Source organism: Emys orbicularis, chromosome 12, assembly GCF_028017835.1.
Source record: "Emys orbicularis isolate rEmyOrb1 chromosome 12, rEmyOrb1.hap1, whole genome shotgun sequence".
Lineage (NCBI taxonomy): Eukaryota > Metazoa > Chordata > Testudines > Emydidae > Emys > Emys orbicularis.
In genome coordinates this window covers 19,741,793-19,759,197 of record NC_088694.1, presented here as the reverse complement: position 1 = coordinate 19,759,197, position 17,405 = coordinate 19,741,793, and the positions used below count along the sequence as shown (strand labels likewise).

At 45.1% G+C, this 17,405-nt stretch overlaps 1 protein-coding gene across 1 annotated transcript in view; it reads left to right on the top strand.

Annotated features, from left to right (window-relative positions):
- The window catches only part of LOC135886943 (adenosine deaminase-like), a 42,284-nt gene that overhangs the window by 8,741 nt on the left and 16,138 nt on the right, over positions 1–17,405 (top strand). Inside the window, exons 3-6 of the mRNA XM_065414719.1 lie at positions 6,889–6,950; positions 10,761–10,883; positions 12,215–12,358; positions 13,574–13,689. Of these exons, the coding sequence (XP_065270791.1) occupies positions 6,889–6,950; positions 10,761–10,883; positions 12,215–12,358; positions 13,574–13,689 (445 nt within the window). The remainder of the gene's footprint in view (positions 1–6,888; positions 6,951–10,760; positions 10,884–12,214; positions 12,359–13,573; positions 13,690–17,405) is intronic.

Here is a 17,405-nt window from a genome sequence, read left to right as displayed (position 1 = left end):
CACACATATACAGGAAGACTCACAGGTAAAACACAGCCATCTGTAGACAATGGTCCTGGTTAATGGGAGTCATCAAGATTCCAAACCACCATTAATGGCCCACACTTTGCATAATTACAATAGGCCCTCAGAGTTATATTTTATATTTCTAGTTTTAGATACAAGAGTGGTACATTTATACAAATAGGTTGATCACACTCAGTAGATTATAAGCTTTGTAATGATACCTTACAAGAGACCTTTTGGATGAAGCATATCCCAGTTACATTATATTCACTTATCATATTTTTATAAAACCATATAGACTGCACAATGTCACACTCCCTCCTAAGGGGGTGGAGTCATCCATCTGCCGACCAGACCGGGAGACTCGAGAAGTGTGCTGCTTGCCTGGAGCTAGAATCCAGGATGTGATGGAGTGTTTGCCAAGACTGATGAAGACCTCAGACCGCTACCCCTTCCTACTTCTCCACGTGGGCACCAATGATACTGCCAAGAATGACCTTGAGCAGATCACTGCAGACTACGTGGCTCTGGGAAGAAGGATAAAGGACTTTGAGGCGCAAGTCATGTTCTCGTCCATCCTCCCTGTTGAAGGAAAAGGCCCGGGTAGGGACTGTCGAATTGTAGAGGTGAATGCGTGGTTACGCAGGTGGTGTCGGAGAGAGGGCTTTGGATGATTCGACAATGGGATGTTGTTCCGGGAAGGATTGCTAGGAAGAGATGGGATCCACCTAACGAAGAGAGGGAAAAGCATCTTCGCAGGCAGGCTTGCTAACCTAGTGAGGAGGGCTTTAAACTAGGTTCTCTGGGGGATGGTGACCTAAGCCTCCTGATTAATACTGATAAAGTAGGGCAATCAGCTAGTTATCTTAGGTGCAAGTACACGAATGCAAGAAGCCTGGGAAACAAGCAGGAAGAATTGGAAGTCCTGGCACAATCAAGGAACTATGACGTGATTGGAATAACAGAAACTTGGTGGGGCAGTTCACATGACTGGAGCACTGTCATGGATGGCTATAAACTGTTCAGGAAGGACAGGTACGGGAGGAAAGGTGGAGGAGTTGCATTGTATGTAAGAGAGCGGTATGATTGCTCAGAGCTCCAGTTTGAAACTGGAGAAAATCCTGTTGAGAGTCTTTGGGTTAAGTTTAGAGGTGAGAGCAACAAGGGTGATGTCGTGGTGGGCGTGTGCTATAGACCACCGGGTCAGAAGGATGAGGTAGATGAGGCTTTCTTCGGACAACTAATTGCAGTTTCCAGATCACAGGCCCCGGTTCTAATGGGGGACTTCAGTCACCCTGACATCTGCTGGGAGAGCAATACAGCAATGCACAGACAATCCAGGAAGTTTTTGGAGAGTGTTGGGGACAACTTCCTGGTACAAGTGCTGGAGGAACCGACTAGGGGCCGTGCTCCTCTTGACCTGCTGCTTACAAACAGGGAAGAATTGGTAGGGGAAGTAGAAGTGGGTGGCAATCTAGGCAGCAGTGACCATGAGATGGTTGAGTTCAGGATCCTGACAAAAGGAAGAAAGGAGTGTAGCAAAATACGGACCCTGGACTTCAGAAAAGCAGACTTAGCCTCCTTTAGGGAACTGATTGGCAGGATCCCCTGGGAAGCTAATATGAGGGGGCAAGGAGTCAAGGAGAGGTGGCTGTATTTTAAAGAAGTCTTATTGAGGGAGCAGTAACAAACCATCCCGAAGTGCAGAAAGAATAGCAAATATGGCAGGTGACCGGCTTGGCTTAACAGTGAAATCTTCGGTGAGCTTAAACTCAAAAAAGGAAGCTTACAAGAAGTGGAAATTTGGACAGATGACGAGGGAGGAGTATAAAAATATTGCTAGAGCATGTAGGGGTGTAATCAGGAAGGCCAAGGCATAGTAGGAGTTGCAGCTAGCAAGGGATGTGAAGGATAGCAATAAGGGTTTCTACAGGTATGTTAGCAACAAGAAGGTGGTCAGGGAAAGTGTGGGACCCTTACTAAATGGGGAAGGCAACATAGTGACAGATGATGTGGAAAAAGCTGAAGTACTCAATGCTTTTTTTGCCTTGGTCTTCACAGACAAGGTCAGCTCCCAGACTGCTGCACTGGGCAACACAATATGGGGAGGAAGTGAGCAGCCCTCAGTGGTGAAAGAACAGGTGAAGGACTATTTAGAAAAGCTGGATGTGCACAAGTCCATGGGTCCAGATCTAATGCATCCGAGGGTGCTGAGGGAGTTGGCTGATGTGATTGCAGAGCCATCAGCCATTATCTTTGAAAATTCGTGGTGATTGGGGGAGGTCCCGGACGATTGGAAAAAGGCAAATATAGTGCCCATATTTTAAAAAGGGAAGAAAGAGAACCTGGGGAGCTACAGACCGGTCAGCCTCATTTCAGTCTCCGGCAAAATCATGGAGCAGGTCCTCAAGGAATCCATTTTGAAGCACTTGGAGGAGAGGAAGGTGATCAGGAACAGTCAACATGGATTTACCCAGGGAAAGTCATACCTGATTGCCTTCTATCATGAGATAACTGACTCTGTGGATATGGGGAAAGCGGTGGATGTGATAGATCTTGACTTTAGCAAAGCTTCTGATATGGTCTCCCAAAGTATTCTTGCCAGCCAGTTAAAAAAGTATGGATTAGATGAATGGACTATAAGGTGGATAGAAAGCTGGCTAGATTGTCAGGCTCAATGGGTAGTGATCAACGGCTCAATGTCTAGTTGGCAGCCGGTATCAAGCGGAGTGCCCCAGGAGTTGGTCCTGGGGCTGGTTTTGTTCAACATCTTTATTAATGATCTGGATGATGGGATTAATTGCACCCTCAGCAAGTTTGCAGATAACACTAAGATGGGGGGAGAGGTAGATACGCTGGAGGGTTGGGATAGGGTCCAGAGTGACCTAGACAAATTGGAAGATTGGGCCAAAAGAAATCTGATGAGGTTCAACAAGGACAAGTGCAGAGTCTTGCACTTAGGAAGGAAGAATCCCATGCACCGCTACAGGCTGGGGACCGACTGGCTAAGCAGGAGTTCTGCAGAAAAGAACCTGGGGATTACAGTGGACAAGAAGCTGGATATGAGTCAGCATTGTGCCCTTGTTGCCAAGAAGGCCAACGGCATATTGGGCTGTATTAGTAGGAGCATTGACAGCAGATCGAGGGAAGTGATTATTCCCCTCTATTCGGCACTGGTGAGGCCACACCTGGAGTACTGCGTCCAGTTTTGGTCTCCCCACTACAGAAGGGATGTGGACAAATTGGAGAGAGTCCAGTGGAGGGCAGTGAAAATTATTAGGGGGCTGAGGCACATGACTTACGAGGAGAGGCTGAGGGAACTGCGATTGTTTAGTCTGCAGAAGAGAAGAGTGAGGGGGGGATTTGATAGCAGCCTTCAACTACCTGAAGGGGGGTTCCAAAGAGGATGGAGCTAGGCTGTTCTCAGTGGTGGAAGATGACAGAACAAGAAGCAATGGTCTCAAGTTGCAGTGCGGGAGGTCTAGGTTGGATATTAGGAAACACTATTTCACTAGAAGGGTGATGAAGCACTAGAATGGGTTACCTAGGGAGGTGGTGGAATCTCCATCCTTAGAGATTTTTAAGGGCCAGCTTGACAAAGCCTTGGCTGGGATGATTTAGTTGGTGTTGGTCCTGCTTTGAGCAGGGGATTGGACTAGATGACCTCCTGAGGTCTCTTCTAACCCTAATATTCTATGATTCTATTTTCATTTCATGCTTCTTTTCATGTGGCAGTGAGTTCCGTAGTCTTGGTTTGGCTCCTATGAAAGTTCTGCCTCCTGAGTCTCCCAGTGGTCGACAGTGGATCAAAGCTGTCTTTGGAGAGGTGATGTTTCATGTAACTAGATCCAGTCCCATTCAGGGATTTGCAAATTGGAGCATAGAGAAAAGCATTGCCTGTAATCCTGAGGGCAGTGCTAAAGATGAGCAGTTCTATCCTTCCCTTACACAAGGTCATAAAGTATGTATAGGGTCATGCGGTATAATGCTTTGTACTTAGCCACAGTTATCATATATCCATGACATCTAGGCTTGATGATTATAACTGAAAGCTGCAGTTGGTTTTGAATGGAGCAGTATGTTTGTCCAGCAACTCGGGCCACTAAGACCCCATAATTCCAGTATTTTGCTGTCTGTCCTGGCTCTTGATGTAATACTGGCTCAAATTCCAGGTTTTAGTCTCACTCAAAGCTCTCCATGTGACCGTGGCTTGCTGCAATGGCATGTTCCAATGGGACTGTGAACCTTGCATCAGACTCCTGTGCAGGTAGGGTTGCCACCTCTGGGGAAAAATGGGACATCTGGGATGATCCTTAGCCCACAAAACTGGACAGCTGGCAGTGCGTACCGAGCACTCTTAGAGATTTCCCAGGACAGCTACTTCAAAAAAGGGACAATCTTGGGAAAACCTGGACTGGTGGCAACCCCTGTATGAAGGAGACACCTCTTTCTCAGTGACTGGCCCACAAAGTTGGAACTCCTGAAAGACAGCAGGATGGGCATGAGCAGAGCAAACTCCAAAACCCACTACTTTGATGCGGAGTACCAGGAATTATCAGATTGGACCAGAAGTCCAGTTCTTGTTTTTTACTTTGCTCAGTACCCACTTTGTCAGAGGAAGGTACAAGAAACCCTGAAATGGACAATTAAGGAATAACCTGGCTGTAGGGATAGTTTCTTTCTAACCCCTGCCAGTTATTGGTTGGTGTATGCTCTGATGCCAAGAGGATTTATACCTCTTCTTTTTTTACAGTATTTAATGTAACTGTGGTTATTCTCATTATCATAAATGTTCAGTCTTTTTTTTGAATCCTATTAAGTTCTTGAGTTCAATATCATGTAGCAGTGAGTTCAACAGGTTGAATTTGTGTTGCATTCCATTTTTTCCATCAGTCTTAGATTTATTGCCTTTAAAATTTCTTTGAATGTCCTCATCTCTCCTATCAATAACAAGCAAACATTTACCTTCTCTGTCCAAACAAAATAATGAATGGTCTTTCTTAAGTCACTACTTATTCATCTTTTCTCTAAACTGAACAGCCCAGATCTCTTAAGTCTCTATTCATAGGAGAGTCTCTTTGTTTGTTTCAAGGTAGGTACATTGCAATCCATGCAGTTGTCAGAAAGACCTGGACACAATAGACATGTAGAAACCAAGGTCTTGTGCTCTTCATACTATGACTATCCTCACTTATCTCCATGCTGAATGCCTGTTGTGATTTTTAAAAAAATGATTCATTTGGTCTGGATAACATTTTAAAAACAACTGAGGGGCGTTTTCTCCTTGAGATTGCAGAGAATAATGTGCACAGCTCCCATCAGTGCAAGTCTGCAAGACGAGAAATTTCCCTTAACGACTTAGTAAATGTAGCAACAACTTCAATAAAATGAATCTGTTCAATGCTTTTCACTTTCCAAAAAGTCAGTTTTGGTGAACATGATCCCAGGAGATATGGGAAACAGCCTCCGTGGGAGGCCCATGGTGCAGAAGAGTCTTTGTTTACATTTGCTTCCAAGCACTGGTATGTTGACACTGAACAGTTATTATAAAGAAAGGTGTAAGCTGTGCCTCTCTCCTCTCCACACGCCTGGAGTTAATTACAATATCTCATCCCATTCTTCCTCGATAATTGTGATGGACTTGAGAACTTCTTCCCATTTTCCTTTGCAAGTCTCATTCTCTCCCAGTGTTCCCAGAACAATTGTATTTGCACACACAAAATATTGCTTAAACATCTTATCATTAGGGTTTTTCCTCTTAATTTTGTGCTTTGCAAATCATGTTTATCAGCTTTCTCCTAAATAATTTGCAACGTCCACCAAGTGTTGAAAAGGTACCAGTCTTTCATCTTCCAAGAGGTCTTGCTCCTGGCGGAAATTATTTCTCTCTCTGAAAGTGTGTGGCAAGCAGGGGTTTAGAATTAAAGGTGATTTGGGCTATTGTCTCACGTGTAATGGGCCTAAACTAAAACACCATTTTGAAACATGATCAAAGCAAGAGTAGCTTTTGGTTGAGAAACTGAGGTGCTTATGGAAAGGCATTCTCAGCAAGCAGAAATCAGAATTAGTCAGACTTTAAGACAGTGGTTCTCAAGTAGGCGTACAGGTACCCCTGGGGGTGCACAGAGGTCTGCCAAGGGGTACATTAACTCATCTAGTTATTTGCCTAGTTTCACAACAGGTTACATAAAAAGCACTAACGAAGTCAGTACAAACTAAAATTTCATACAATGACTTATTTATACTACTCTCTATACACAGTACACTGATATGTAAGTACAATATTTATATTCCAATTAATTTATTTTATAATTATATGGTAAAAATTAGAAAGTAAGCAATATTTCAGTAATAGTGTGCTGTGACACTTTTTTGTATTTTTATATCTGATTTTGTAAGCAAGTAGTTTTTAAGTGAGGTGAAACATGAGGGTATACAAGACAAATCATACTCCTGAAAGGGGTACAGTAGTCTGGAAAGGCTTAAAGACTCTGTTTTAAGAGGTTATTAATATCAAGATGGAGCCGGTTAGAAACAAAGTCTCTTCCCCGCCCCAACTCATTATGGGACCAAATATGAGTAGGACAATTTCCTGAGCAGTGTTAAGGTTCCTGGAAATAGAGTTTGCTTGTAAAGGAATGTTAAAAATGAGACCTCCAGGAAGAACAATGAATCCAATTCTGTCAATTTTCAGACATTCAATAAATAACCTTATCAAGTATCTTTTCTATATTGTGTAGCTTTCTAAGTTCTCTCTTTTAGCTCCCATCTTGTGACTCCACCACACTGGGTGTATTTGTAGCATCTTCTGATCCAGAGATTACTTTCACAGTTATATGAATGTGTGTTCTTTGTCTTTTTTTTTTTTTTTTTTAATTATAGGTAGAACTTCATGTTCACCTGGATGGAGCCATTAAGCCAGAAACAATCTTATACTTTGGCAAGTGAGTTGTTTAAAAAAATCAATTTGCTTCAGTGTGTTTAGCTGGGTGCTTTGATTTGTAAAGATTTCCTGGACAGAGGCACCTCTGTTTAAAAAAGAAAATTCCTAGAATTTGGCCCGGTCCTTGCTGATTAGACCAGTGTTAGTTACAATTATGTTTATAATACTTTCCATTAACATGATTTTATCTGACAAAGATAAGGATTTTTTTTTACTGAGCCCTGCCAGCCAAACTGTCCTGTAGATCACTGTATGTCTCCACCCAGTTCTCAGACAAAAAGTTCTCTGTCCATACCCATCAGGGAAACTCTGCTTGAAGTGTGCAAACAACGAACGGCTGTCACGAGTGTGGTCCTAGTCAGAGTGTAGACCAGCACTGTGACTGAGTGCATGATGCACAGAACTGACCACTTTCTAATAGTATAGTAGGGAAACTGGATTGAATTGGTGTCAAATATGTAAGCAAACAGTGACCTAGTGCCCCTCTCCTTACGCTCACAAGCCACAAACCAAGCAGAGTTATAGACAACAACATGAACAGGTTAGATGAGGAAACAGATTTTGTGGTCAGGCTTCCAAACAGATTTAGAAAGAATGAGTTATGAGTCCATTTCTAAATATATACATAAAACAGCGCAGTGTTCTGTCTCATTAATAACTGCAAGAGTTTTGCAAAGCGCAAACAACCCTGGTGCATGAGCATTGCCACCAGTTGTCCCTTGTAGTTGACTGCCAGTCCCTGGTCTGCAGAAAGCTATTGGCTGGGTCAGTTGTACTTGCAATACTACTAATGCTAGTGTTTGTGTTTTCAGCAGGGGTTTTCTCTCTTAGCACTCAGTGTAAATTTTCTGTTTGATCCTGTCTTGCCATCTCAAAACCAGATGGTATTATTAGGGCTGTATGAATAATTGGATATTCAGTTCAGGAGCAGGTCTGAAAAAAATTGTTTTGGGTTGAGCTGATACAAAAATGTTTTGAAATTTTTGCTAAACTGAAAAGTTGGGGAAAAAAGGTTTGTGTCATGTCAACCATAACGTTTGGTTTTGATTTTGAAAGTTTTAAAATCTGTTTAAAATGGAGGGAAATTCCAAAATGAAGAAAAGTTGAAACTTTTTTTCTCCCGAACACCAAATTCGACCCAACTCTATGGGTTTTTGTTGTTGTTTTGTTTTGGAGTGGGGGAAAAAGGTTCTGTGCAGGAAAAAAAAGGTTCTGCACAAAAAAAGTTGCCTCGCTCTAGATGTAACCCATTGCCAAGAAAAATCTTCAGCGCTATGGCTTCATTGCTGGCTTAAGCAAGAAGGAGCAGATGGGCTCTGTCGGGGAGGCAAACTCTGGTTAATTGACACATACACTTGATGAGTGACAAGGTAAATAATTAACAACTTGAGGATCTGGCTCTATAATTTTAAACAAGATAAACGTAAACTTTCACACCTGGAAGAAGTTTCATTTAAAGGTAAAGGACATTAGAAATCTGGCATTGTTTGCCAAAGTATGGCAGAAATCCCTCTTATCAAGAATGTCATGATAAGGTTGACTCTAACAACCAGCCTTTGCAGGTTCTTTCCCATGTCCCAACAAATAACACTTCAACATAGTTGAGGGGGCTTTAGCCATGAAAGCAATTTCCAGTAAAAATGGAACAGATGTGGCATCATCTAAGACGGATGGATTGGAGGATTTGATAAAATAATTTTGTGTGGGGAAAAAAAATTACTTCTCAGGCCATGGCTAAGGTGCCTTCTGAACTGGCAATAGTTTCTGTGATGCAGCCAAGATAAATATTCAGAAGGTGCATCAAGAAAATCCAGCTCATTAATTGCTGGATGCCCCTTTGGTATGTTGTGTAAGAATTCCCCTTGATTTCATCCATCTATACATATCGTAGGAGCAAAGGAGTGGGTTAAAGATTTCAGTGTATGGATAGGTATCCTAATGTGTGAGGGATTCATTGACACATCTAACTCCCTGGAGCTCTTCTTCCCTATGGCAATGTGGGTGATCGGGTTCTGTGGTTACCTGGGGGATTCTTTTGACTCTTGTAGACTGTAGTGTCCATACTTCACCCACCTAAAGGAACTGTGCTTGCAACTTGGCAGGAGCCCAGGGCTGCCCCACACTTGTATAAAATGGAGGTGACTGGAGCTATTTTCATATCTACTATAAAGCTGGAGCCTACACAAACTACCACTCCCAACATATAGCGCTCAGTTCAGGGTAGAGTAAAAACGCATGCTGGTTTTTGTGCAGAGGCAGCATTTTGTGGGGGCAGTCTAGGAGTCTGCTTTGAAAATCTGGCCCCAAGCATAGATTGCTGCTTGTGATCATGACACAAAAACTGCTTGGTACAGATCAAACAGCAAATAAATAAAGCTGCTGGGTGGTGATAGACCACATCCAAATAATGCAATGTTGTAGTGACACGTGAGAGAGACTCTACATTGGTGCTCTAAAGCTTGTGTTTGCAATCCCTGCCTAGACTCCCTAAAAGCACAGGTTTGAATTCTGCCAGGCTTGACTGCACTCATCCACCTTTTATGGTGCATAGGTTGACTTCCACACAGTCTAGTGTGTCTAAGTCTTATATCTTTATATGTGTAGACGATCCCAAATTACCCTGCATCCAGCCCACTGTAGTTAAGTGTACCATAGACAGAGATAGGCCTTCAGGAAGGATTTGAATGAGGATAGGATAAGGGCCTGTTTCATGGGCTCAGGAAGGCAGTGTTCAATGTAGGGCATGGCATGGAGATGTCTGCCATTTAAATTGGACAAACGATGTGTCATCAGAGTGGAAAGGGCAACATGGAAAGAGTAATACTTAACTAGTGTGACCAGATGTCCTGATTTTATAGAGACAGTCCCAATATTTGGGGCTTTTTCTTATATAGGCTCCTATTACCCCCCACCCCCGTTCTGATTTTTCACACTTGCTGTCTGGTCACCCTGTACTTAACAGTAATGAATGACGCATGCTGAGTGCCAGGGTAATCTGTAGTAATTGCCTTTGCCTTTGAACTCTGAACATAGCATACATTTCCTACACCACAGAGCAATAAAACATGTGTACATTGAGCAGAGGAGCAATATCAGTCAGGCTGTTTTCCTGCAGATAGCTTATGTAGTTGGCTGTTGGAACTGGAGAAGGCCAAGCCCTGGGTAATGAGATCTGGAATCTTTCCCCTCCAGCTCACAAGCTCAGAGACCGCCCACTTTTGGTAGCAATGGATGGGCTTTCCTATCTGGACGCTCTTTGGTGGCTTCTCTGAGGAGGGGCTTGTTGGGTGTCAGCCTTGGTTCCCAGTGTAAAGATTTCCACATCAGAGAAACCACATCACAATTGTTCTCTATTGTTGGCAGCCTCAGCAGAAAGGTCAAGGATTGACTGGCTCTTGGAGACTAGCAACAGGCAAACCTGAGAAGGTTCTGTGGCTCAGTTGAGATAAGCAGTCCAATGTTTGTTGGCAGCTCTTGACTCTATATAATTAGGGTTGGAAATTGCTTTCTTGAGATAATTTGTCATTTATGCTTCCAAGACCAGGAAGTACCAAGGCACCAGGAAAAGAGAGGTTCTGTTTTGGCTCAATTTCTATGGATAATTCTGGGTCCGTTGTTGCTGCATTTTTGCTAGAGATCAGTCTCCTCTCTTATCCAGGGCTCCTGAGGCATATATGTGAGGCATTTTTTAAAAGACTGAGCTATCTTTTGCCCGTGCTGTAGACTCAAAGCAGGTTCAGCAGTATGGATTATGTTTCTAAATAAAGGTGTAACCCAAATCCTTGTCAGTGACATGTGTATTGATTTCTAGGAAAAGAGGAATTCTGCTCCCTGGTGACACTGTTGAAGACCTCTTGCAGCACATCAGTTACACGGAGCCACTCACTCTAACCCAGTTTCTAGAAAAGTTTGCTCTCTACATGCCTGCCATTGCGTAAGTAACTTATTTCCTGGTAACCACTGCAAGTTTCTCATCGGTCTCAGGCACCTGCAAGCTAGAATTGCCAATTTGGGCCATGAATGGTCCTGAGAATGCTTGCGCAGGAGACTGTAAGCCAGAGGTGGGCAAACTCCGGACGGCGGGCCACACCCTGGCCCGGGAGGCTAGCCCCCGGCTCCTCCCCTGCTGTTCCCCCTCCCCCGCCGCCGGCACAATGCTCTGGGCAGCAGGGCTGCGAGCTCTTGCCAGGCTGTGGCTCTGCAGCTGCGCTGTGTGACCCGGTGCTCTGTGCTGCGCGGGGGCGTGGCTGGCTCCAGCCAGGTGGCACGGCTGCCTGTCCTGATGCTCTGGGTGGCGCAGCTGTAGCGCCGCCAGCCACCGGTGCTCCAGGCAGTGCGGTAAGGGGACAGGGAGCAGGGGGCGTTGGATAGAGGGCAGGGGAGTTCGGGGTGGTGGTCAGGGGGCGGGGGTGTGGATAGGGGTCGGGGCGGTCAGAGGGCGGGGAATGGGGGGGTTGAATGGGGGCAGGGGTCCCGGGGGGGGCAGTCAGGAAGGAGAGGGGGGATTGGATGGGGTGGCGGGGGGCAGTAAGGGGCAGGGGTTCTGGGGGCGGACAGGGAGAAGGAGTGGTTGGATGGGGCAGGGGTCCCGAGGGGGGCAGTCAGGGGTGGGGGATCCGGGGGTGGTCAGGGGACAGGGAGGGGTGGATGGGGCAGGGGTCCCAGGGGGGTTGTCAGGGAACAGGGGGGGTTGGATGGGACAGGAATCCCAGGGGCACCGTTAGGGGGCGAGAAGCGGGGGGATCGGATGGGGGCGGGGGCCGGGCTACGCCTGGCTGTTTGGGGAGGCACAGCCTCCCCTAACTGGCCCTCCATACAATTTCCGAAACCTGATGTGTTCCTCAGGCCAAAAAGTTTGCCCGCCCCTGCTCTAAGCTACAACATGCGTTCATTTCCCTTTACTGTGATAATGATGATTGATAACATCATGGTATTTTATTTGCTTATCAGAAAAAAAATCACTGATTCCTAGGAAGTGGGGGAGTAGGCTTTTGCCCAGCTGGTTTAGAGATGATGCAGTCAGTCCTGCACCATGCAGGGAGAGAAGCTAAATGACTCACTAGATAGGTCGCTTCCAAGCCAAAGGACTCTTGCATTCTAGTTTCTCTAAGTGTGTGATGAGTTTTCATGTGCTGGTGAGACTGGGGTGCCTCTTGGGAAGCATTCAGACCCTCAGCAGGTCCACTCCTCCAGATCTTTTTGATCAGCAGCCCATAGGTTCCTGAGAACTCATAAATCAGACTAATCCTGTTCTTTTCCTTACAGGGGGGACCGCGATGCTGTGAGAAGAATAGCCTATGAGTTTGTAGAAATGAAAGCAAAAGAAGGTGTCATCTATGTTGAGGTCAGGTACAGCCCTCACCTCCTAGCCAACTGCAAAGTTCAGCCTGTTCCATGGGGCCAAAAAGAGTGAGTGAATCCATAAAGTGTAAGACTGTTCCAACAGAGAACGCTGAGATCTGCACGAAAGCCACTGACCAGCAATTGGAGAACTTAGTTTTGCTCCCAGGACCAGAGGGAGACAGCACATCTTTTATTTCTATCTGGAATGCAGTATTAGTCATGTATACACTTTTTTCCCCCCTTAAAAATGTTCTTCCTCTGGTAACTTGCCCCAGGGGCATTGTCTTGTCCATGTGGGAAACAGCTGTTAGATTTTTGGCTTAAGCTGCTCCTCTTTCAAGAAGTCACCAGAGTTCAGATACACATCCCCACCCCAACCCCCCATCCAAAATGTAACATTTTCTATCAGCAAAGTTAGTGGGCTGAGCCTTTGGGAGCAGCCCTTGTAGCTCTCAGTCTATCTTTCTATGTCATCTGTGCTCTTTAGAACAGTGTGTCGCCAATTAAACCAGCACCGAGCTTTGCAAGGAGACCTCTGGGATTTCTCACAAAACATGCTGTGAGGCTTCTGCTGCTTTTTGTGTCACTCCGCTCACTGCTGCCAGGATAGTGCAAAGCTCTGCATCTTAAGACTTTTTGGCCAAAAAAAAAAAAGAAAAAGAAGAAAAGAAAAAAAGTTCCTCCTCCCCAGCTGGCAAACTCATTCATTTACTTAAAGAAATACGGTGATCTATCACGGGGTTTGTGAAAGTCTCTCTCTGGCCAACATGCATCCCACGCAGCTCTGCAGTGCCGCCTCCCTCATCCTCCAAACAGATGTGGTCACTGAGGACTTCAGTTACAAAGGAGGCTAGTGCTGCACATAGGCACAAAGGGAGATTCACAGATGAGCCTAAGGGAGTCAGAGGCCTAACCTGCTTAGACACGTTTGTAAATGCTACTGGGTGCCTAAATACCTTTGTAAATCTGGCCCTGAAACTACAGTTCCTGGCAGACCATGCTCCCTCTTGCTCTGAGGGGGCTGGTCCAGTGTTCAACATGAGGGTGGCTGCAGTATACTCCTTTTTTGATATAAATGTGGCCCTTAGCTTTCTGGCATTTTGCCAGTGTGGTCACGTTGGTTGGGCAGTGTTTGGATTCTCCTGTATTTAACAGCCCACAGCAATAATACAACCAGCTCAGTGGTGTTACCATTCGGGAAGTAGTTTCTTTTCCTCTGGGATTGCTGGTGTGCCGAAACTCACGAGCTTGCTAGCTAACTTCGAAGTTTTCTTCCCACAGGGGCGACCTCACTCCGGATGAAGTGGTTCACCTCGTTAATCAGGGATTACAGGATGGAGAAAGGGATTTCAGCATCAAAGCCAGGTCTATTCTATGCTGCATGCGCCATATGCCAGGTAATGTATTACAGTTCACCTGCTGCTCTGCTCCCTCCTTTCCTGACTCTTTGGGGGTGTGTGAAATGCCTTGAATTGAGATCCTTTGGGGAAATATTAGGGAAGCATCCGTTGCTCAGTTCTGGGTTGAATGTTGTCTCAGTGCCGTGGGAAGGTGATGGCTATTTCCCATGTAGGTGCTGGTGGAAGAGAGAGGCTGAGGGAGGAGAAGCCACTCTTCATACCCACTCAGTGATTTCCAGCTCTTTTATCTCCGGGGAAGGGGTAAATCTGACATCACCCCAGTCTCAAGATTGAAGGATGCCCGCTCAGTTTTTCCTATTTCTGCAAAAAGCAATTTCTAACCAGCTTAGAGTTATGCTCAGGTTAGTCAAAGCCACTTTGTGGGGTAGGGGACATGTTCTGGCGTATTAGTTGGAAGCAGCATCTCTTAGAGCAGCACAGACTGCTTTCTGGCATTTCTGACATGTCACTTTATAAATACACACAATCCATGTCAGGTGTTTGAACCCAAGAGAGCAATGTATTCTAGCTCTATGGCCCCACTCCTCCCATCGGGAAGCTTTGAATGTCACCTACATCAGAGGTGCAGGCACAATAAGAGGCACTCTTTTGTTGGGGTGTTGTTGAGAGGGCCCCTCAGGAGGGAAGCAGTGTCTACAGTGGGCCCCATGTGCAGGTGGTGGCAGTGTGGATTTTGAGAAATGTTCCATGGGGGCCTTTCAGGCTTACTGCATGGCTGCCTCTGGCTCTGTTCTCTCCTGGTGTTTCGTGCCCCTTAGGAAAAGATACAAGGTGAAAAAGGGAGAAACATTGGGCCTGCCTTGCAGAGATGAATTTGTGGATGCAAAATAGAGTTTAAGTGGAGTGGGTGTCATTCATTTCCGTTTCCTGCAGCTAGCTTTAAAATAAAAACCAAGAGCTGGGTAGAGTGACGCAGGCAGGGCCGGCTCCAGGCACCAGCCTGGCAAGCAGGTGCTTGGGGCGGCCGCTCTGGAGATGGGCGGCACGTCCAGCTATTCGGCAGCAATTTGGCAGATGGTCCCTCACTCCCGCTTGGAGCGAAGGACCTCCCGCCAAATTGCCGCTGCAGATCGCGATCGCAGCTTTTTTTTTTTTTTTTTTTGGCTGCTTGGGGCGGCCAAAACCCTGGAGCCGGCCCTGGACGCAGGACAGCTCCAGCTGGAGTTAGAGGAGATGTGGCCTGGTTAAGGGATTGCTTGTTATACCTGGGATTCAGGGCAGACAGGTTGCTTGTGAAGAGACTATTAGTTATATGTTGAAATACCACATATGCCTTCTTCTAATTCTGGTATTAAACAAAACAAACCCTTGAAATACACTGCTTCAGTCCATACTGGAACCTCATTCAGTATTATCCCCTTCCATGAGAAAGATGGGGAAACTTGAGCTCCTAGTTGAGAATGAAACAAATTTCTGGACTCCTTTGGGAGGTGGCGTTGGAAATGTGTATCATATAGTGCTGTTCCTAGCATCCAAAAGCACAGTGTAAACTGATAGAACAAAAATGACCAGCAGTTAAAAGCAGTAACAAAGGCACTTTCCAGTACTTCGGGTAAAGTTGCAGAGTTGGAAACATTCCATGGCCAAGGAGAACAATTATATAATGACCGCACTTCCATTGTCTGTTATGATGAGGGCTAACTAAATAACCTGTTGTTTCCATACTCTGTGCAGGACCAGGTCCAAAAAACAGGTGAAATACACTAAGCCACGTTCACTAAAGGCCAAAATTTTAAATGTATGTAGGTGTCTGAAAATGCAGACAGGTGCCTAGTGGGATTTTGAAAGGCGCCTAAACATTTTTGAAAATCCCACTAGGTGCCTATCTGCATTTTAAGGTATCTAAATATCTTTTAAAATCTGTCCTTAAACTTATTGACTTCTATAAATAAAACACTTATCCACAGCTGATACAGTTATCTAAAACAGGGGTTATGTGGTAAGTCAGCCAATTTTCTATATTATCTTGACCTACTGCATTCTAGAAATACACCTCTACCCCAATATAACGCGGCCCAATATAACATGAATTCGGATATAACGCAGTAAAGCAGTGCTCCGGGGGGGGTGTGTGCTGCGCACTCCGGCGGATGAAAGCAAGTTCGATATAACATGGTTTCACCTATAACGCAGTAAGGTTTTTTGGCTCCCGAGGACAGCGTTATATCGGGGTAGAGGTGTAGCACAATCAGGAAGACTAGGAAACAATTTTACAGTAACTTAACCTTTCATAAACAAAGGCTTGTACTGACATTTTGAAATCCTTGCTGAACAATTGCCTCGGGATACTTAGTAGATGGGTGGAGAAAAGGCGTACTAGTAATGTCTGGCAGGCCTATATCTAAAAAGGTGGGAAATGATCCTATATTTCTTAAAATTTCCCAGAATCAAATTGAAAGATCCAAGGGTCATGCATAGTGGCAGTAAATGCATGCATAAATGACGGCCTAAATATCTAACTGATCACTTGTGTGCACACTTGTTGCACTTGCACAGCTGTGGTAATTGCACTTACAGATTGGACAGATGAGTAAGTGTGTAATTTGAATGTACACATAATTTGGAAAATGAGGGCCTGATGGGCAGTTTTGTTAGTTTCAAAACATGTTCCACAGACTCTAGTTTGGGACTATCCATCAACTTGACTCAGGGAAGAATTTTCACTGGCATTGTTCTGAGACCACTGTACTAAGTCATGCAGAGTCTGCCTTTTTAAAATAGATGCAACTTAGTGTAATGAGACGTTCCCCCTACATTTGCAGTGAGTTGAGAGGAAGATGGAAATATCAGTCTGAGAACTGACGCATATTAAACTTGTGTTTGAAATACTGGCTCCAAACTATGCAAGTCTAAAAAGTAATCAAACAACTAGACCAAATCCTAGGCAGGTGAGCTGTATTCTAAGTATCACTGACTTGTAAGTACTTATGATCTTCAAATAAAACATGCCCAATAGGTCCCCTGTTAATTGTTAACTCTACGTCTTATCTCTGCTTCATGGCCTTTTTGCTAAGGTAGAGTGCAGTGTCAATTCCACAGTGGCTATACCCTCTTTCAGGAACTAGAGTGGGCCTTAGTCAGGAATGGCTGTGAACTAGGGGGTCTTGTGGATTTCTATCTGCTGAGAAAATAGCAGTAATTAGAATTCAGTACTTATCTGTTCCAAGCACTTGGCAAACATTAAAGACCAATATTCCCTGGTTACATGTGGACTGACTCCCCTCCCCAAAGGTGCCTGCCATTCCGTCACTCCCCTTGATTTGGATGGGAGCTGTGGGTGCTCAGCGCCAGGCCAGTAGCCTGTACTGCTTGGGAAATGCAGCCCATCCTCACTGCACAGCTTAAACCAAATGAAGTCACTAAACAGTTCCCAAGGCTTTTCTCCCTTACGGCAAAATACTGAGCGGCTGGAATAATATAGCTGTTCCATCTGCACTACAGAGAGTCCATGATGGCATGCTAATACCCCCTGCCAGACCTCCCGTGAGCTGGTGTCGCTTAGCCCTGTACGACCATGGGAGTCGTGAAACCTGCCTGTGGGTATATGGTGGATCTAAGATCCTACAGAGAGTGGTGCCACTTGTGTGCTTAGCTAAGATACATGTGGTCTGAATTAAATATTTGGCTTTAAGAGCAGAAACCATTCTTGATTTCCCTTCCTCTGTCAGGCCAGGGCAGAGTGAGAACAATCC